General features: G+C 40.3%; 1 protein-coding gene across 5 annotated transcripts in view; it reads right to left on the bottom strand.

Annotated features, from left to right (window-relative positions):
* The window catches only part of LOC126253191 (uncharacterized), a 181,147-nt gene that overhangs the window by 4,020 nt on the left and 155,883 nt on the right, over positions 1–21,244 (bottom strand). For all 5 annotated transcript variants that reach the window (XM_049954355.1, XM_049954356.1, XM_049954357.1 and 2 more), the window contains one exon: positions 20,409–20,623. In XM_049954355.1, coding sequence (XP_049810312.1) covers positions 20,409–20,623 — 215 coding nt within the window. The remainder of the gene's footprint in view (positions 1–20,408; positions 20,624–21,244) is intronic.

Raw genomic sequence — 21,244 nt, 5'->3', positions numbered from 1 at the left:
ATAGATTTCAGACCAATAAGAGAAACAATCAGTCGCTGTCAGGCAGTAATGGTACCCTTCTGATGGTGGCACAGGTCCAATGATGTCATGTGGACATGCTCAAATCATTGATTTGTTGGGATGAAGGACTGAGCAGAGCTGTAATGTGCCAAGTTGTTTTGATTAACTGACAAGTGCAGCACTAGAAAATCAGTGCCTTGCAATCTTTCTCAACATCTGGCCAATAAAAGCATTCTTCACAAGTCGTACAGTAGCGCCCTTACTCCTGGGTGGAAGAGGCTGTGAAGAAAGGAAATTACTTGTTTGCAGAAATATGACAATGAATGGTCATGCTTGTGGTGTTAATACATCACAGTAATGCACTATGTTCGAGCTTGGTATGTGAATACATTGCAGCTGTAAGCCTGAAACTGTTTTGAGGCATACCTTCTGTTTGCCGCCTCCTTCCTGGGCATTGGCAAGTTCTATGGAGTCAAGTTCCTTCACAATAGCATCAGTGTGAGACAGTGCTTCTGCTAGTCCATTCTGCTCACCTTAAATATGTCACAATTGGCAGCGTGATGCCTCGTCTGGCTTCTGACAGAAAGCAAACACGAGTGGCTTATGGTCTGTAAAAAGTGTAAAATATCTACTTTCAAGCATGTGACCCTTTTTTTTTTTTTTTTTTGAGATATATGCCACGTAGAGGTCAGAGTCATACATTGGGCAATTTGCTTTGGAAGGTGATGATCTTTTGCTGAAGAAAGCTTTTGGCTGACAGCCTACATCTACATCTATATACCGGTACATACTCTGCAAACCACTGTATGACATGTTGTGGGGATACCCTGTACCACTACTAGTCATTTCCTTTCCTGTTTCAGTTGCAAACAGAGTGACAGAAAAATTACTGTATAACTCCAAATGAGTCCTCATTTCTCATCTCTTATCTTTGTAGTCCTTATGCAAAATGTATGTGGGTGGCAGTAGAATCATTCTTAGGCAGCTTTAAATGCCAGTTCTCTAAATTTTCTCAGTAGTGTTCCTCGAAATGAACACCACCTTCCCTCCAGAAATTCCCATTTGAGTTCCTCAAGCATCTCTTTAACACTTTCGTATTGTTCAAAACTACCAGTAACAAATCTAGCACATTCACCTATGAACTGCTTTTATGTCTTCCTTTTTAATCTGACCTACTATGGAACCCAAAAACTTTAGCAGCACTCAAGAATGGGTGGCACTAGTGTCCTATATGCAGTCTACTTTATAGAGGAACCACACTTTCCCAAAATTCTCACAATAAACTGAAGTGCACTATTCACCTTCCCTACCACAATTCTCACATGCTCATTCCATTTAATACCTCTCTGCAACATTGTGCCCACATATTTAAACAATGTGACTGTGTCAAGAAGAACACTACTAATGCTGTATCTGAACATTAGGGTTTGTTTTTCTTTCTCATCTGCATTAACTTAAGTTTTTCTATATTTAGAGTTAGCTGCCATTTATTACACCAACTAGAAATTTTGTCTAAGTCATCTTTTATCCTCCTACAGTCAATCAGCTTTGACACCTGCTTGTATACCACAGCATCATCAGCAAACAACCACAAATTGCTGTCCACCTCATCTGCCAGACCATTTTATGTATAAAGAAAATAATAACTATCTTATCACACTTCCCTGAGGCACAACTGACAACATCCTTGTCTCTGATAAACACTCTTCATCAAGGACAACATACTGGTTTCTATGACTTAAAAAGTCTTTGAGCCACTCACATAACTCAGAACCTATTCCATATGCTTGTACCTTCATTAACAGTATGCAGTGGAGCACCATGTCAAATGCTTTCCAGAAATGTAAAAATATGGAATCTGCCTGTTTCCCTTCATCCATAGTTTGCAGTATATCATGTGAGAAAAGGGCAAGCTGAGTTTTGCACAAGTAATGCTCTCTAACTCACTGATTCTCAGTCTCAAGAAAATTCATTATATTCTAACTGAGAATATGTTCACAGATTCTGCAGGAAACTGATGTTAGGAATATTGGTCTGTTATTTTGTGGGTCTGTTCCGTTCACCTTCTTATACACTGAAGTGCCAAAGAAACTGGTATAGGCAGGCATATTCAAATACAGAGATCTGTAAACAGGCAGAATATCGTGCTGCGGTCGGCAACACCTATATAAGAAAACAAGAGTCTAGTGCAGTTGTTAGATCGGTTACTACTGCTACAAAAGCAGGTTATCAAGATTTAAATGAGTTTGAATGTGAGGTTATAGTTGGTACATGAGTGATGTGTCACAGCATCTTCGAGGTAGTGATGAAGTGGGGATTTTCCTGTATGATCGTTACATGAGTGTACTGTGAATATCAGAAATCCAGTAAAACACCAAATCTCAGACATTGCTGTGGCCAGAAAAAGATCCTGCACGAAAAGGACCAACAACAACTGAAGAGAATCATTCAGCGTGACAGAAGTGCAACCCTTCCACAAATTGCTGAAGATTTCAGTACTGGGCCACCAACAAGTGTCAGCATGTGAACGATTCAGTGTAACATTGTTGATATGGGCTTTCAGAGCTGAAGGCCCACTACTATACCCTTGATGACTGCATGACACAAAGCTTTACACCTCACCTGGGCTCCTCAACACTGACATTGGACTGTTGGTGACTGGAAACATGTTGCCTGGTTGGACGAATCTTGATCAGATTGTATCAAGCGCATGAATCCATGGACCCTGCAAGTCAGCAAGGGACTGTTCAAGCGCTGGTGGGGGCTCTGTAATGGTGTGGGGTATGTGCAGTTGGAGTGATATGGGACCCCTGATATGCCTAGATATGACTCTGACAGGTGACACGTAGGTAAGTATCCAGTCTGATCACCTACACCTATTAATGTCCATTGTGCATTCTGACAGACTTGGGAAATTCCAGCAGAGCAATGAGACACCCCACATGTCCAGGGCTGCAACAGAGTGGGTCCAGACATGAACATTGTTGAGCATATCTGGGATGCCTTGCAACGTGCTGTTGAGAAGAGATCTCCACCCCCTCATACTCTTATGGATTTATGGACAGCCCTGCAGGATTCATGGTGTCAGTTCCCTCCAGCACTACTTCAAACATTAGTCAAGTGCATGTCATGTCTTGCTGTGGTGTTTCTGCATGCCTGTGGGGGCCCTACATGACATTAGGCAGGTGTACCAGTTTCTTTGGCTCTTCAGTTTATATAGGAGTCACTTGCACTTTTTTCATTCACTTGGGATTTTACACAGGGTGAGGTATTTACGATAAATGCAAGCTAAGTAATGGGCCATTGCTGTAGATTACTGTTTGTGAAACCAAACTGGGATTATGTCTGGGCCTAGTGACTTATCTGTTTTCAAATCTTTCAGTTTTTTCTCTATTAGGGATGCTTATTACTATGTCATCCATATGAGAGCCTGTAAGATTGTCAAATGACGATATGTTTCTATGAGTCTTCTGTGTGAATTAGTTCTTAAATGTGAAATTTAAAACTCTGGCTTTTGTTTTACTATCTTCAGCTGCCACATCAGACTGGTCAATGATTAACTGGATGGAAACCTTAGAACTGCTTAGTGATTTTACATAGGACGAGAATTTTCTTGGGCTCTCAGACAAGTCTTGCTAAGGTATGACAGTGGAAGTAGTTGTATGCTTCATGCATAGATCTTTTCACAGATGAACAAATCTCTACTAACCTTTGCCTGTTGTCATTTGGTCATTCTCTTTTGAACCGAGAGTGCAACAGCCTTTGCTTCCTTGCCATTTTCCAAATTTCATTGTTAAATCATGGTGGGTCTTTTCCATCCTTAATCCACTTACTAAGCACATAGTTTCCAGACCACGATTTACAATCTGCATAAACTTTGCTCATAATTCCTCTACATCCATCTTACTGGAACTAAGTGATGTCAGTTCACTGTGTACATGAGATGTTAAAGAGTGCTTATCTGCTCTTTCCCACAGGAAAACTCTCCTAGCCTCCTTGACTGATTAACTTTTGTAACCATAGTTGCTATAACGACGTCATGATAACTAATCCCTGTTTCTATACTGTTGTTGCTGATAAGGTCTGGCCTGTTTGTAGCTTCAGGGTCTAAGATATTTCCACTGCATGTGGGCTACCGATCTAGCTGCTCAAGACAGTTCTGAGAAAACATGTTCAAAAGTACAGTCATAACATATGCATTGCTGTGACACAGCACTAGTTTCAGTTGCTGATGTGTCCACAATAATGGCAAGAAGTGTGTCAGGAAGAGGATGAGCTAACTATGCAGCTTCTGCAATAACAGCGTTGACTCTGGCCAAGGATGATTTTTTCGTCAAACCACCAGCATAGCTCCAAGTTCAGGTGAACCTTCTAGCACTTCATCAAGCCCAAGACTTATATTGTAGTGCGCCTGGGGGGACTCAGAAATAGCTTCCACACTGTCTTCAGGTGGCAGGATTCCTTGTGCATTGATGAGGTACCCTGGGAATTTTACTTCCATCATTCTGAAGGCACATTTTTGTGGGTTAATCACTAAACCATGTTCTTGTGGTCCAGGAAACAGTTGTTGTAGGTGTGCTAGGTTCTTTGCCACACTAGATGACATTACCAACAGCTCATCAATGTACCCATAACCAAACTCTAAATCTCTAATTACTTCTTGTATGAAGTACTGGAAAATCCGGGCAGCACTGCACAGTTTGAATAGCAAAAGTCTGAATGAGGTACAAACAGCAGTTTTGGGTACATCTTCCAGTGCAATTGGTATATGAAGAAAAGCATGGATGAGGTCGGTCAGGGAAAAAGCAATATTACCATGATTGTGCACAGCAAAGTCTTCATTATAACAACGAAAATTTACATTAATTTCTTCCATCTCAGCTTTTCTTCACTGTGACTACTCTTTGCTTCACTCTTGTTTTAATTTCCTACATCTTTCATTGTCTTTTCCGTCTATTTTTCACTGCCCCCTCCCACCTCTGTTATGTACAATGCACTTTGCCTCTCACCTTTATCAACTCATGCATTATGTTTTAGTAGTAATCTCTGTCTTGCATATTACCCCGTCTTCCACCTTTAAGCTCTCAGATTTTCAAATCTCATCTGATGCAGTCCCCAACAATCAGTCTTTCCTTCTGATCTCTTATGGTAAGACCCCCCTGACCCACAGTTCTGGGTGACTTTCCCAAAATCTACCCCTTTTACTAGACCTCTCCAGTCGTTTTCCTTCACTCTTCTTCCTTCCCCTTCAACCCATCTGCCTGAAGGAGCCACTGGCTCCAAAAGCTTGTCAATCACAACAGTCTTTTATGTGTGTGTTCTGCTGCCACTTGGTGAGTAGATTTGTTTATCTGTCCAGTTAAATAATTTTTTATCAAAGTCTTCATTATGTTGCACAAGCTAATGATTAGGTATCATTCTGGTGTTAAGGTGACAATAGTCACCACAAGGGTGTCACCTGTTATACTTCTCAGGGACAATAAGGAGTAAAGAGGCCCAGCTACTACTTAAAGGGCAATATCCCTTGTACTAACACGAAAGAGAACTCTTGATTTCTGATCTTTAGCTTTTCTGGATGCATATGATGAAATCATGCATGAACTGGTGGTCCTGGAATGATGATGTACCACTGAATGTCCTACCAGTACTGGTGTATGCAATGGACAGGCGACTTCAGGCAATTGACAAAGCAGGTTGTTGTACAGTAGTGGATATTTGTAGGAAAAGTAACATTGTTGGCTGGAATAGTTGTGCACAGTGTATATGAAATAGTATGAGATCCAGTGTGCTGACAAACAGTATCACATTTGACATCAGGTTGTAAAGGGTGGAATTCAGTACAAATGCTGTGTGTGTGTGTGTGTGTGTGTGTGTGTGTGTGTGTGTGTGTGTGTGTGTGTGTGTGTGCGCGCGCGCGCGCACGCGTGCAACATCGCGCGCGCGCACGCGTGCAACATCGCGCGCGCGCACGCGTGCAACATCGCGCGCGCGCACGCGTGCAACATCGCGCGCGCGCACGCGTGCAACATCGCGCGCGCGCACGCGTGCAACATCGCGTGCACGCGCGCGCGTTCGCGCACGCGTGCAACGTCGCGCGCACGCGCGCAACGTCGCGCGCACGCGCGCACGCATGCGTGCACCAACGCGTGCGCGCACGCTTGTTGTTGATTTACATTTGTTATGGACTGCCAGAGGTGTATGACAAATTTTGTCAAATGACAAAAATACTGTATTCAAAAAATTACTGCACAAACCTGTTGTAATATCCAAACATAAATAGGCTAGACTGAAGTTTGCTGAACAATATTTGTCATGGACTTAAGATTGTGATAAAGTGATCTTCAATGATGAGAAGATGTTCAATTTAAATGGACTGGATGGATTTCAGTGTTATTGGCATGATATGAGAACAGAGCAGCAGGTAAGAATGGACAGAAATCTTGGGAGTGGAAGTGTTAAAGTCATGCATTGCTCAACTGAACACTACAATGAGCTCTAACATGTACACTGAGATGCTAGAGACAGAATTGATTATAATGTATGAGGGCCTAGGGAACGGAAGTCTAAAGTTTGAACAAGATAATGCACCTGTGCATGTTTCTGCTACAACCAAAACTGATTTGAAGATAAAGACATGATGTATTGCCCTGGCTTGCAGGTAGCCCAGATATGAAACCCAAGGAAGACCATTGGGGAATACTTGCAAGCCATGTTTATTGCAATGGAAGGTAATTTGAGGCTGTATGTGAGGTGAAAGTTGTGATACACGATAGTGGGTGACAGTTTCACTGCAATTCGCTATTCGTCCACGAGACTCAGAGTGCATTAGACACGGGTTCACAGGTAAATGCCGTGTTTCTTGACTTCCGCAAGGCGTTCGATACAGTTCCCCACAGTCGTTTGATGAACAAAGTAAGAGCATATGGATTATCACACCAACTGTGTGATTGTATTGAACAGTTCCTAGATAACAGAACACAGCATGTCATTCTCAATGGAGAGAAGTCTTCCGAAGTAAGAGTTTACTACCTATTTTTCACGTGGCTCATCTGTAAAGGGGGTTGGTAGTAAACGGTTGCATTTGCGACCCTATTATTGAGTCTGATATTGGCTGGCTTTTGAAGAGCAGTGAATTGAACTATACACGTTCAGATTGTAACTTATTTATTCAAAAGAAACACTTTAACGTTGTGGCCATGCATTTTTAAGTTCACAAATAATAATCGGTGCAATTCGTACACTGTTTGTCTCACACCCACACTCTTTCACTTTGTTCCTTCGCATACCCTGGCGTCCATGCTTGCACTCGCGGCACTTTGCCGCTCCCAACTCACCACCACAACGGCCAACGACAAAGGACCCCGATTTTCCCGCTCACATCCACAGTCCTGAGTCGGGTCACATGACACCACAGTAGTCAAAATAATTGCTAAACATGGCCACAATTCGTTTACAATATTTTATAATATTTAAATACTTAAATCTAAATACATTATATAATTTTACAAATTATCACCACACTTATATAATTCGTTGCAATTAAAAGAAAACCAAAACACTATCCAACGGAACTACAACGTCCATCAAAACACAAACAAGTATTTTCCGGTCTATTTTGCCCAGCATATTATCTCTGCTGCCGTGCTTTAAATTTTAAATTACTTGAAAGAGTTCCATATTATTCCCTGTTACCTTACATACCCCCACTTCATGGAGACATTACCTTAGTAACGGCAACATGAAGTAGCACCAAATGGAGTGAACCCATATTACTTTATATATTAAACATTTTAATTATAACTATAATGGCACCAAAACACGTAGAACAGTGTTATAGTGGTGAGTTAATCAGTGTATGTACTGTCATTAGGAAACATACATACATAATCCAACAACGTATCCAACTCAAATATACAATTAGATAGTATCCTATTGAGTGACTGGGCAGGCAAAATAAATGCCCATGTTAGTCTATATGTAGGTTGCCCACTCACTGCACATTAACACTTCCACTTTTTACACAGTTGTTTCTGTAAGTTGCACGAAGTTGTTGTAACCAGATCCTTGTGTTCACAGGTTTATGCATTGGAATACAGTCTTTCCAAACTTGTCAGCCAACAGCACTGTACTTCCTCTCATTAGCCAAGTCATCCTATCAAAATTTAATCAAATCCTCATAAATCTTGCCTAGACATGCAGACCCACATTTCCCAGGAATCAGGCTATCCAAATCCTCCCTGGAACATCCTGTTTTCACTGATCAGTTCTTATTGAGGTTTGTACAAATGACAAACATGCACACAAATCAAACACAAACATGGCATAGTTAAATATATTCTATTTCACCCTTCAAATGTTCCCAGATCAGGACCTCCGACACTTCTACCCCCACGCACCAGTATCAACTCCAGGTGCCACAGATACATTAGAAATTTTAATAAAAATCTCAACTATTTTTTTTAACAAACTATTTGCAGATTTCCTCCCTCCTATATTCTCCACATATTTATACAGAAATAGACTATATGTACAGTAGGTTTCAGTTCCCGTATGACTTTCAACAAGGCTTTTATCACACCCACACCAGTTGTGCAAATCCATTGGACAACAGATTCCCTTATTGCAAATATATACAGTATAATGAATTTTCTTGACCACCAACAATGGCATCGCAACATACACAGTAACACAAATAATACTCCAATTATAAATACACGTATACATAGCCCCCAATAATTTTTTTTTTTAACTCGACAATAGTGTACATGGGAATCTCACTTCCTTAATCTTTATTCTTTTACCACATATTTTTTCAACTCCGTTACATTTCTCAGTCCAAATGGCTTTTTGGACACTGGATATACCAACCTATATGCATTAGGGTGTGGACAACCCATTATCTCAAAGGGTCCATGGTATAATTCAAATAACTTTTTGATTTCGCCATCAATGTCACTGGATTTTTTCTTGTTCCTCACCAGCACCTTATCTCCCTCCTTGAACTTTGTTGTCTTATACCTTTCTCCATGCCTCCTCTGTCTCTCATGTCCTTTCTTTAACATTTGCTGTCTGGCCACCTGCATCTTCTCTTGACTTGTCAAGTCTTGAGATGGAGGAAAATCTATGTTTTCTGCTATTAGATTGTCAGGCTTGATATCTTTCATGAGCTCATAGGGTGAGAATCCTGTTGCACAACTCTTCACTGTGTTCATAAGATCCTCAAACACAGTTATATATTCTGCCCAAGTACTATGCTTTTTACTGCAATATGTCCTACATAGCCTACCCAGCTCCCTCATATACCTCTCAGCAGGGTTTCCCGCAGGTGATACACTGAAATCCTTATATGCTTCATCCCAGATCTTTGCATAAACTTCCCCCCACACACTAGATACAAATTGTGCTCCATTATCAGACAGAACATTCTCTGGTTTTATAACATTCACAAAGTAATCTTTCTCTAGCAAGTTAATTATATTCTGGCTAGTGGCCTTTTTCAGTGGATACAGCCTTACAAACTTTGAGAATACATCAACAGCTAAAAGAACATACTTTACACCCCCTCGACCTGTTGGCAGCCTCCCAAATAAATCAATAGCCAGCAGTTCACCATTTCTTTTAGGAACAATATTCTGCATCTCTCCTTGTACTGCAATAGTATTATACTTCACTTTTTGACATTTGTCACAAGAAGCCAACTGTCTCTTTACTCTCCTGGCCATGTTGTTAAAACTAACATAGTCCTGCAGTATTTCCAAACATTTTTGAGCCCCATAATGCCCATGGCTAAGGTGGATGTAATTTATTAATTTTTCCACATGCTCATCTGGAAAACATACCTTCCACTCCTCTTTGTCCAAATTTCTTCGTCTAAATAAAATACCTTTATAAATTCTATAATATTTAGCAATTTTTTCATGTTCTTTACTTCCAAAGTTTGTTTTGATAAACTTCAAGGTTTGGTCCCCATTCTGAAGTCTCCTCATGTCCTTACAGATGGATCTGATTTCCTTCTCTCCACCCACTCCTTTCATATACAATATCTGTAGTTCTTTCTTGCCTCCATTCGTTTCATGTTCTTCTCCAATCAAAGGTAATCTTGATAAGCCATCAGCCACATTGTTGTCTGTGCCCTTAATATATCTTATCTCATAGTTAAACTGCTGCAAAAACATGGCCCATCTCATGAGTCTATTATTTAACAGCTTACATTCTTGCAAATAGCTCAGAGCCTTACGGTCTGTGCAAACAATCACTTTCATACCTTCCACATATATCCTGAACTTCTGAAATCCAAAAACTATGGCTAACAGTTCCTTCTCTGAGATACCATACATCAGTTCATGTTTGGACAGCATTCTGCTTGCAAAAGCGATTGCCCTGTGCTCGGTCTTCCCATCTACTACCCTCTCCTGAAATAGCACTGCCCCTATCCCATAATCTGAGCTGTCTGCCCCAATACAGAAAGGCAAAGACAAATCTGGATAGAACAAAATTTTGCTGTTTTTTAAGCTATTCTTGATGGCTTTAAATTCCCGGTCACAGTCAGATGTCCAGCACCAGGTTACACTTTTCTTTAATAGTCTACATAAGTTAGGTGAATTCAGGCTATAATCACTTATGTACTTCCTATAGAATGAACATAGTCCTATAAATGATTTCAATTGTTTCCTGTTCGTTGGCACCTTGCAGTCAACAATAGCCTTGATTTTCTCTTTATTGGGCAGAATGCCATCAGGAGTTAACTGATCACCAAGAAATAGTAATGTTGCCTGAAAAAATTCACACTTACTTAACTGTAGGGTCATCCCCCCTTTAGATATAGCCTTGAATACATCCTCCAACAGCTGACAGTGCTCTTGCCAATTGCTACTCGTAATCAAAATGTCATCTACGTACACTGTCAATTTTCTCATTAGTTCATCACCCAACACATGACTTAAAGCCCTTACAAAGACTGCTACAGATATTGATAAACCAAATGGCACAACTGTAAACATATAAGTCCTGCCCTCAAATAAGAAAGCAGTGTACTTTCTGCTCTCTTCAGCCAATTGCACCTGCCAGAACCCTGAAGTCAAATCAACACTTGACAGAATTTTAACATTATAAAATTTTTGCAACAGCTCATCCATGTTCTCTGGCTGATCATTTTCTTTGACTATTATTTTATTTAGCTTTCTTGCATCCAGTACTATTCTTATAGAACCATCCCTCTTTTTCACCACTACTATTGGATTACAATACTCACTCCTCCCCATTTCCAGTATGCACCACTTCAACATCATCTGTATCCTTGCCCTTACAGCCTCTCTGTATTATCTATTGCTATAGGATAAGGTTTGGCCCTTATCACTTCATGTGGCAATACCCTCAAAACGTAACTGAAATCCATGACTTTTCCAGGTTTGTCAGAGAACACATGCTTATGCTTACACAATAAACCTGTAAGCTGCACCTTTTGTTCCTCATTTAAATGTCCCATTTCATTTACTTTGTCATGTATCTGCTGTTCAGTGCAGATCTCATCACCTACCTCTTCTAGCCTTTGTAAATGAGTAATTGTCTCACCTCCTTTTAATTCCCCTTTAAATTTTATTCTTCGTCTATTTCCACCAGCATCAAATTCTACCACTCTGTCCTTTACAAAAATGCTACAGTCATACTTGTACAAGAAGTCCATGCCCAAAATTACATTCAATGCCAAACCCTTCACCACAAAGCAACTAATATCAAAACAATACTCATTACTATTAAATTCCAGTAATACTTCCCTGCTGATGGGCTTGCTACATGTCCCAGTTGCTGTCTTAATTTTGACTCCTGTAACTGGTAATTCTATTAATCCTAAACCTTTAATTTGCTGCCAGAAAGATTCAGAGATTGCAGATAAACTTGAGCCAGAGTCTAATAATGCTACATCTGCAACTCCTCCCACACTGATATCAATTATTGGCTGTATCACCTCTATTTCTACTCTGTTCAGCCCTGATTCCTGTAATAAATCTCTTTCTACTTCACTCCTGCTTTCCTCTTGCATAATGCAAATATCTTTAGGTCTTTCTCCAAAACATACATCAGTATCCCCTTCAAACAGATCCTTAATAGCAAACTCAACATTCTCTTCTTCACTTAATTCTTCCAATTTTCTGGCAATTTTAAATTTTATTTCACCCCATTCTTCAGGCATCAAAGCTTTATGTAATTTTGCATAGGACACCCAATCACTCAAATCATAATCAGCCTCCTCCTTTCCTAACCATCCACAATTAACATCTTTGAGGCTTGCATCATCAGTTAAGAAAACATAGGTCTCAATTTTATCTTCTGGGCAACCTACAGCAACATTCTCCATATCATTACACATTTCCATATCCACACTGAAGTCATTATCACTACCACAGTTAACACCTGCACCCACAAGCACAGTAACATTATCAGTAGGTAATTTACCAGCATTTTCCACATTGTCAAATACACCACTCATATTAGCCTTTACATCACACTGAATAACCCTCTCCTCACCTTTTCCACAATTCTCCATACTATTTCCAATAGACATCTCTACCCATTCATCACACCCATTATTACTGTGAACATTGCCCCTTAATTCCATATCCACTTCTGTTCCCCCTTTTGATGAAACTACCTCTGTCTCTGATCTTTCAATGAATTTTGCTGCACACAAACCAATATTGTCCTCCTCTGCTTGTAATTTCTCTTCCCTTTTAAACATGTCATCAATGTAAAACTCACACTGTTCATTGCTGATATTAGCCTTGTTCCCTTTTTTCCTCTTATACCTTTTATCTGTATTTCTATAATTGTTAACCCCCCCCCCCCCCCCCCCCCCATAGATTTTCATTTCCTAAGACAGCATCCATATGACATATCCCGATTTCCCTATTTTCCTTGCTGACTTTATTACTCATCCCATCATGTCCTTGTCTGGCCCTGTTCACATAATTACCAGCCCCCCTGCGGACCATAAGTGAGGCATCAATTAGTTTTTTGATTGCCTATCCTGTCCATTTGCATCTGGCATTCCCACTCTCATACCTTCTCTATCACTCCTCATTTGATCAAAATTGTCTCTTCTCCCTCCAAAATTTCTGTTATATCTTTGTAGCGTGCTTCTCCAATCTCTATCCTGATTATTCTGATTACTTCTATCTTCTCTCCACCTGTTATGGTTATTACTGTATTCATAATTAATACTGTTTCCCCTTTCATGATACCTTCCACTCTCCCTATGTTCCATGTATTTAGGTCTGTAGCACAATGCCCTGTCCATATTATCCACAAAATTAAGAAATTCTTCCACTGAATCTGTTGCACTGTGAATCAAATCCCATTGCAAATGCTCTGGTAATCTTCTCTTTAGTGTAGATATTTCTGTTAATACACCCAGTGGCCTATCCAGATGATTTAATTTATTCAGTTCTCTAACACAGAACTCTCTCATACTTTCCTTTCCACTCTTGTAACTGGATCCATTCAAAAAATCGTTTTGCAATCTTAATTGTTTTGCTTGGCCCCAGTATTTGTTCAAGAACAGGTTTTCGAAAGTTTTAAAATCACAAAATTTATCATCATTTTGGTTTGCCCATGTTTGAGCTCCCCCTTCCAACTGCCTCTTAACATATTTAATTTTTGCCTGCTCACTCATCCCTGTCACAAAGTTATCCTTACATGCAGCTAGGAAGTCAACTGCATGGTATTTATTCTCCCCATTAAAAGGTTTTGACTGAAATCCATGCCCCAGAGGATATCCCAACAATAAATTTCCATTCCCTGCTGCCACAGTATTAACTGTTTCCCTCAAGACATTTATTTCCCCTTCTAATTCCTTCTTATTGTCAGTAATTCCCTTATGGCAATCCAGCACTCCTATCTTAATGGATTCAATGTCTGCCTCTGTTTGTCTTTGAAATAATGTGCATTTCTGTTCCTGTACCTGAATCTGCCCCACAAGATTACTTTGCACAGTGTCCACCTTGGCTACCAGGCCTCTTTCAACCTCATCAACTCTCTCAATAATTCCCTCAACAATTTTAACTGTGTTTTCAACTTTATCTGTAATTTGAGTGAATTTGAGATCTAGCTGATCAAATTTTTCACTCACTGTCTTTATTTTATCACTAAGCCTTAATTCCATATCCCCTATTTTCGAATCCATTTCTCCAACTATTGCAGTTTTTATATTCCCTATTTTCGAGTCTATTTCTCCTAATTTACTAGTAAGTTTTACAAAAAAATGTGCTGAGGTCACTTCCTGGTATCCAGCCTATTTCTTTTGGCATGCTAGGGCTACTACAGGTACTCCTAACATCCACTGATTCGCCTTCACTTTGAGATTCACGCATCTCATCGGCCATGGCTAATGAAAGGACACAATTTTGCAATGTAGCTGCTGGCTGTACTTATCTTTTAAATCCTCGTGTGACGTAACGTCTGCAGTGAGCTCCACGGCACAGCTATGCAATGAATCTTAATCGGCGGCGTGGACACACAGCAAACTGAATCAGGAGCGAGAACACGTTGCGTAGGCCCCTGGCAGCATGTAGTAGTGTTGGTCGGTAGCACGGACGACGGCGTTGATCGTCGGCAGCAAGCGGATACAGTTTCGACTGCTTTACCCGTAGCAACACATGGACGTGGCACGGACGACGGTTTCTTCTCGCGGCAGCACGTATCGCGGCACGGACGACTGTTTTACCCACGGCAACACATGGATATGGCAAGCACAGCGGTTTTAACCGCGGCAACACGTGGTTGACTCATTAGACTGTGTAACTGACTGCTTCACAATCATGGTGGCCTTATATCGGCGTAACCACGGGGCAGCGCGTATCTTGTCCAGCACAAACATTCTAGTACTCCTAATGCACCGATTTAGCTCAGAGCCCCCACACTGACTGTTCAAAAGCCTAACATCAGACGGACATTCGATTCCGAAATACTATGGAATATGGAAGAAAGTCCTATCCCGGACGAGCCCCCAATTGCAACAGTACTCGGGCTCGTTTACTACCTATTTTTCACGTGGCTCATCTGTAAAGGGGGTTGGTAGTAAACGGTTGCATTTGCGACCCTATTATTGAGTCTGATATTGGCTGGCTTTTGAAGAGCAGTGAATTGAACTATACACGTTCAGATTGTAACTTATTTATTCAAAAGAAACACTTTAACGTTGTGGCCATGCATTTTTAAGTTCACAAATAATAATCGGTGCAATTCGTACACTGTTTGTCTCACACCCACACACTTTCACTTTGTTCCTTCGCATACCCTGGCGTCCATGCTTGCACTCGCGGCACTTTGCCGCTCCCAACTCACCACCACAACGGCCAACGACAAAGAACCCCGATTTTCCCGCTTACATCCACAGTCCTGAGTCGGGTCACATGACACCACAGTAGTCAAAATAATTGCTAAACATGGCCACAATTTGTTTACAATATTTTATAATATTTAAATACTTAAATCTAAATACATTATATAATTTTACAAATTATCACCACACTTATATAATTCGTTGCAATTAAAAGAAAACCAAAACACTATCCAACGGAACTACAACGTCCATCAAAACACAAACAAGTATTTTCTGTTCTATTTTGCCCAGCATATTATCTCTGCTGCCGTGCTTTAAATTTTAAATTACTTGAAAGAGTTCCATATTATTCCCTGTTACCTTACAAGGTGTGCCGCAGGGGGGTGTCGTAGAACCATTGCTATTCACAATATACATACATGACCTTGTGGACGACATCAGAAGTTCACTGAGGCTTTTTGCGGATGATGCTGTGGTATATCGAGAGGTTGTAACATTGGAAAATTGTACTGAAATTCAGGAGGATCTTCAGCAAATTGACGCATGGTGCAGGGAATGGCAATTGAATCTCAATGTAGACAAGAGTAATGTGCTGCGAATACATAGAAAGATAGATCCCTTATCATTTAGCTACAATATAGCAGGTCAGCAACTGGAAGCAGTTAATTCCATAATTTATCTGGGAGTACGCATTAGGAGTGATTTAAAATGGAATGATCATATAAAGTTGATCATCGGTCAAGCAGATGCCAGACTGAGATTCATTGGAAGAATCCTAAGAAAATGCAATCTGAAAACAAAGGAAGTAGGTTACAGTACGCTTGTTTGCACATTGCTTGAATACTGCTCAGCAGTGTGGGATCCGTACCAGATAGGGTTGATAGAAGAGATAGAGAAGATCCAATGGAGAGCAGCGCGCTTTGTTACAGGATCATTTAGTAATCGCGAAAGCATTACGAAAATGATAGATAAACTCCAGTGGAAGACTCTGCAGGAGAGATGCTCAGTAGCTCAGTATGGGATTTTGTTGAAGTTTCGAGAACATACCTTCACCGAAGAGTCAAGCAGTATATTGCTCCCTCCTATGTATATCTCGCGAAGAGACCATGAGGATAAAATGAGAGAGATTAGAGCCCACACAGAAGCATACCGACAATCCTTCTTTACACAAACAATACGAGACTGGAATAGAAGAGAGAACCGATAGAGGTACTCAAGGTACCCTCTGCCACACACTGTCAGGTGGCTTGCGGAGTATGGATGTAGATGTAGAAGAACTACAAATGCTAACAAAATCAATGCCGAAGAGAATTTTTGAGATAATTAGGAAGAACAGAGGTTGGACAAAGTACTAACAATCCAATAGCACAACACGATAGTAAGTGCCTTTATACCAATTTCCATCCAGGAAATGCAAACACCTTATTTTGTTACATATGTTGTGAAAGAAACTATATAATTCCATCATGATTGTTTTATATCTTATATGTATCTACTACTTTAATAATAAATCCAATACATTATACTACAGATAATGTACTAACACTTTTGTAGGATCCCCGCATTTTTACTGATTTCGACTAATGTAACGTGAATCACCTGTAATCACTTTGACGCATGGTCGACATAATGTCAGCAAATATTCTCCCCAAAGGTCAAACACCTGTTTCTGCTGGAAGAGCATTTCCATCATGATGCATGTCAAGTGGCATATTTGTAGGGCCAAGTATTGCTTAAATAATTAAGTTACTTGTGTTTGCAGTGCTTCCAGAGAAGTCTCTGTTCTGGTGGAGACAGTTGCAATGACTTTTCATGGATATCTCAACTATTTGGTCAGCAGTATGAATGAAAGCACCAGGATCACCAGTGCAAACTGTGAGCATTTTCTGTACTCCAACAGGCAAGCATAACAGCCTTACATTCTGCAGAATATCACTGTCAATAGCGTTGCCTGTGAGTGTGTAGAGATGATGAAGTAGTTGAGATGGTGTATGGTCACTGAAATCTTCAGTGCAGAGCAATTTTTCAAGTTGCTTGGCTTCTGACTGCAACAAGTTCATGCTTGATAGAGGTATATTTTTTAGTGCTTGGTGGTGGAGCTAGGATGCCTTGTACTTCTATAACCATTTGCTCTTTAAGTGCAAGTACCATACCACCATATTTAGTTTCCTTTGAGGTGACAAGGGCCAAAGCAAATTGACTCTCAAGTTGGGCAAATCATAATAATGGAGTATCGTACCAGAAGGGCAGAGTTTCATTGCAGTCAGAGTAAGGATCATATTTGCCACCAGTAAGTCAGAGCTTTCAGAATTCTGTATGTTTGTCACAGTAGGCATTGATTTTGATCAACACAACAAAACTGATTAATTAGAACATGTAATCATAAGACTGCAAGTAGCATTTGACTGTAGTTCAGAGGCACTATGAAGAATCAGTGTGTTTTAACTGCACACGTAAAATATAGCAGACAATTCAATGTTCACATAACTAAGTTACATTAATCTACAAGTAATCTGTAAAATATGACTGACCATGCATATTTATTTCTTTTGCTGCAGTATGAATTAATTAGTGTCTGATAGTTATATCTAGCATTCTCTTGTTGGGAAATTGATACTCATGACATCTTCACCCATGCTCATTTTGTCACCTGATGCCATTTGGAAGTCTGTAGGAGGAAACTTATTTTAATGTTTACGTATGGTATGAGAAATTCTGGCAGAATGTAAATAATTAAGGAGTGATGGTACTGTTTCACAAAGAAAACTTTGTTAGCTTTTGGACAAATCCATTTTTGAGCTACACACACACACACACACACACACACACACACACACACACACACACACACACACACACACACAGAGCTATTGAAGCTTTCTTTCTTTTCTGTGTGCCTGTCAATGAATCAATGCTGCCACTATTTTGTGAGTTATTACCTTGTTTGATTGACTGATTTAGGCATGGAGACAGAACAACAGTGGTCTTAGCCTAGTGTTGCCCACACTGAAACTGCATTTATTCTGTGGTCTCTCTCCCCATAATTCTACTGAAGCCATCCAATACCTTTAAATAGTACCAGGAGGCCTTTTGAATGAATGATGTAGTACCATACTTATGATATGAGTGTAGGGATCAGATACACAAACCCTGCACCACTGCTCATGATAAATTCCAAGTAGACATGGTTTCCCACTGCCTTCCTTTGATCTGTTATGAAGTGCTAAGTGTGTGTTTGTTTTGTGGATGACTGTGATGAGTGTTCATACAGAGTAGTGCTGGGTTTGTGTTATTATGAATAAAAGGAAGGGAGAGAGTGAAACCCGGTGTCAGCATACAGCCTACTCATTGGAAGTAGCAAGAAGGGGATCAAGGAGGCCTTTTACTAGTTCTGTATGTGTAATGCGAAAAGTAAGTAATATAATGATTTCTATTGTATCATGCCATCAATTTAAAGCCAGTTCTGTGATATGTGGTCAATGGCTAATAAAGAATCTGAATTTATTAGACACAATTTCTTCAGGAAGTAATGACCCGAATATTTGGTGCCCTTTGGCCTCCAATGCTTCACAATGGAAGATTAAATGTGGTGTGCTTTTAACCTAACTCCCTCCCTCCCCCCCCCCCCCCCCCCACTAAATAGTCTACAATTATGGGCTTCTTTCTCTACACCCATCATTTCTAACTGTTTTTTTAAAGTCTCCATGGGCAGTCATCAGTCTTACCATGTGTTTAATTTGTCTCCATGTTCAAACCAAAGATCGCAGAATTTCTCTTGAAACATCACTTCAGCCTCATTAGCTTACAATGTTTCTATTTTTGGATCGTAAGTCAAATATTCTGCACAATGCCTCCTAATCCAGCCATATATTTTTGTCCTTACCATTGCTTTAGTGGCAGTCAGAAAAGTTTACAGTCCAACAGATGGAGTCATTGCACCTGTCCTCACTAGCCTGTCACCTTGTTCATTGTTGCTGCTTCCAGAGTGACTAGGAACACACAGCAGATTTTGCTGTTGCTTCACCCTAGCCTTACAACGGCTTCATGGCATTCAGCAACAATCTTTGATCTTATTGCAAAGACTGATAGAGATTTCAGAGCTGCTTGGCTGGCTGAATGAACACAGATGCCATGGTCCTTGTAGCACCAACACAGATTCTCCTCCACAGACTCTCTGATGGCGATATTTCCAGCTGGAATACCATGGCTGAATTCCCTAGAGAGACTGTGGTTTCTAGTCTAGGCTGTACCCCATATATGCTGCCCCCACCACCTTTGTTTGTTTTAAATCCATCAGTAGACCAGACTATACCTCCTGAGCAGTATAGAGGTTTGTTCTTCCACTGCTTTGTACTTCCAAATATTACCCTGAGATGTTTACTTATGCAGATGGTCATTGTTGTGTAGTCAGCTGGCATTCCTCGATGACTCCTATAAGTAACACATTTGGGATTCTGAATTTCCTAAAGGATTCCAGTTGTTTTCAGCTTTTAACCTTTATGCCCATGCTGGTGCCTCCATTGTAACCCAAAGGTGCAATGGGAGGCATGTCCAGCATTCTCTCCATCCCAGTAGTGGGTGTGCTGCTAATTCCACCCGTTACGGCTCAGCAGCGAATCTCTGGGCCTTACCAACACCTTAGAAGCTGCCATCAGTTTTACTTTATTTCATCATGCTATAGCACCATAACCTATCATAGGTTTTATTAGAGTTGTGTATACCCAATATATGCTTGTGAGGTTTAGAGCCAAGTTTTTACTACAGGCCCTTTCATCTCGGAACATATATTCTTTATATCTTAGGTCCAACATAGTTTCACATCCAGGATTGCTGCTAGATACTCCACTACTCCCTCTACTAGTAGAGTTTTGGTGAAGAGTTTGAGATTCCAGTACATGCCCTGGAATGCTTCCTTATGAACAGCACCACAGCAGTTTTCTTGGAAATGACCTTTAGGACCTTCACTCCTTAATTATTTACAAGTTTTAATGCGTCACAGTATTGCAGCATGTAGAAATGTATTGTTTGGCTTACATAATTATGACTTATATAATTAGTTTTGATAACTTACCTGGAAAATAGTTCTTCATCAACCTTTGAACGCGGCCTTACTGAAGTGAGCATTTTCCAGTCTATTGGAACAGGGCTTAGATCTTCCAGTGCAACAGAACGCATGTCAGGAGGGACAGGGTTTGCATAAGAGTATTCTCCCTGTCGGCGAAATTCTCTTCGTTGTGGTCGAAATGTAAAATCCTTTTCACGCATTCGGATCTCTTCATGTCGTACCTTTGACACAAATGAGTTTAAAAGTACAGGAGGTGTATATGTAGTAGGACTGTGAAAAACTAATGTTACCAGGGTAAAAAAGTATTTATGTGGCAGGTCAACAGATGACTACAGATAATGTTATGGGATAAGGTGAAGTAGCAGTTGACTAATTTGGTAACAAAGGCAACAGTGCAGATATAGTCTTTGTATAACATGGCCATTATGATGGTCTGCCGAAAGGAACGACTGCTTTTAAATGTGTCACAGAACGTCCTGAGAAGGTCAGCCCAGACAGCCTTGTGTCTTTAAGTGCTGGTTGCAGAACGAGGAAGTGTACCATCCCAAGGTATACATACACACCTTCATCTACATCTATAATCTGCAAACCACCATGATGTGGATGGCAGAAGATACGAGTCAATGTACCAGTTATTACAGTTTCTTCGTGTTCCATTCATGTATGCAGTGCAGGAAGAATGATTGTTTGAATGTCTCTGTGAATGCAGTAATTACTCTAATCTTATCTTCACAATCCCTATGTGAGCAATACTAAGTATATTCCTAGAGTAATCATTTAAAGCTAGTTCTTGAAACATTGTTAATATCCAAACTGCCTATTGGCTTCTGTCTTGGGTTCTT

The sequence above is a fragment of the Schistocerca nitens genome, chromosome 4 (genome assembly GCF_023898315.1).
Source record: "Schistocerca nitens isolate TAMUIC-IGC-003100 chromosome 4, iqSchNite1.1, whole genome shotgun sequence".
In the NCBI taxonomy this organism is placed as follows: Eukaryota; Metazoa; Arthropoda; class Insecta; order Orthoptera; family Acrididae; genus Schistocerca; species Schistocerca nitens.
The sequence above is the reverse complement of the archived record's forward strand: the minus strand, read 5'-3'. Positions and strand labels throughout refer to the sequence as shown.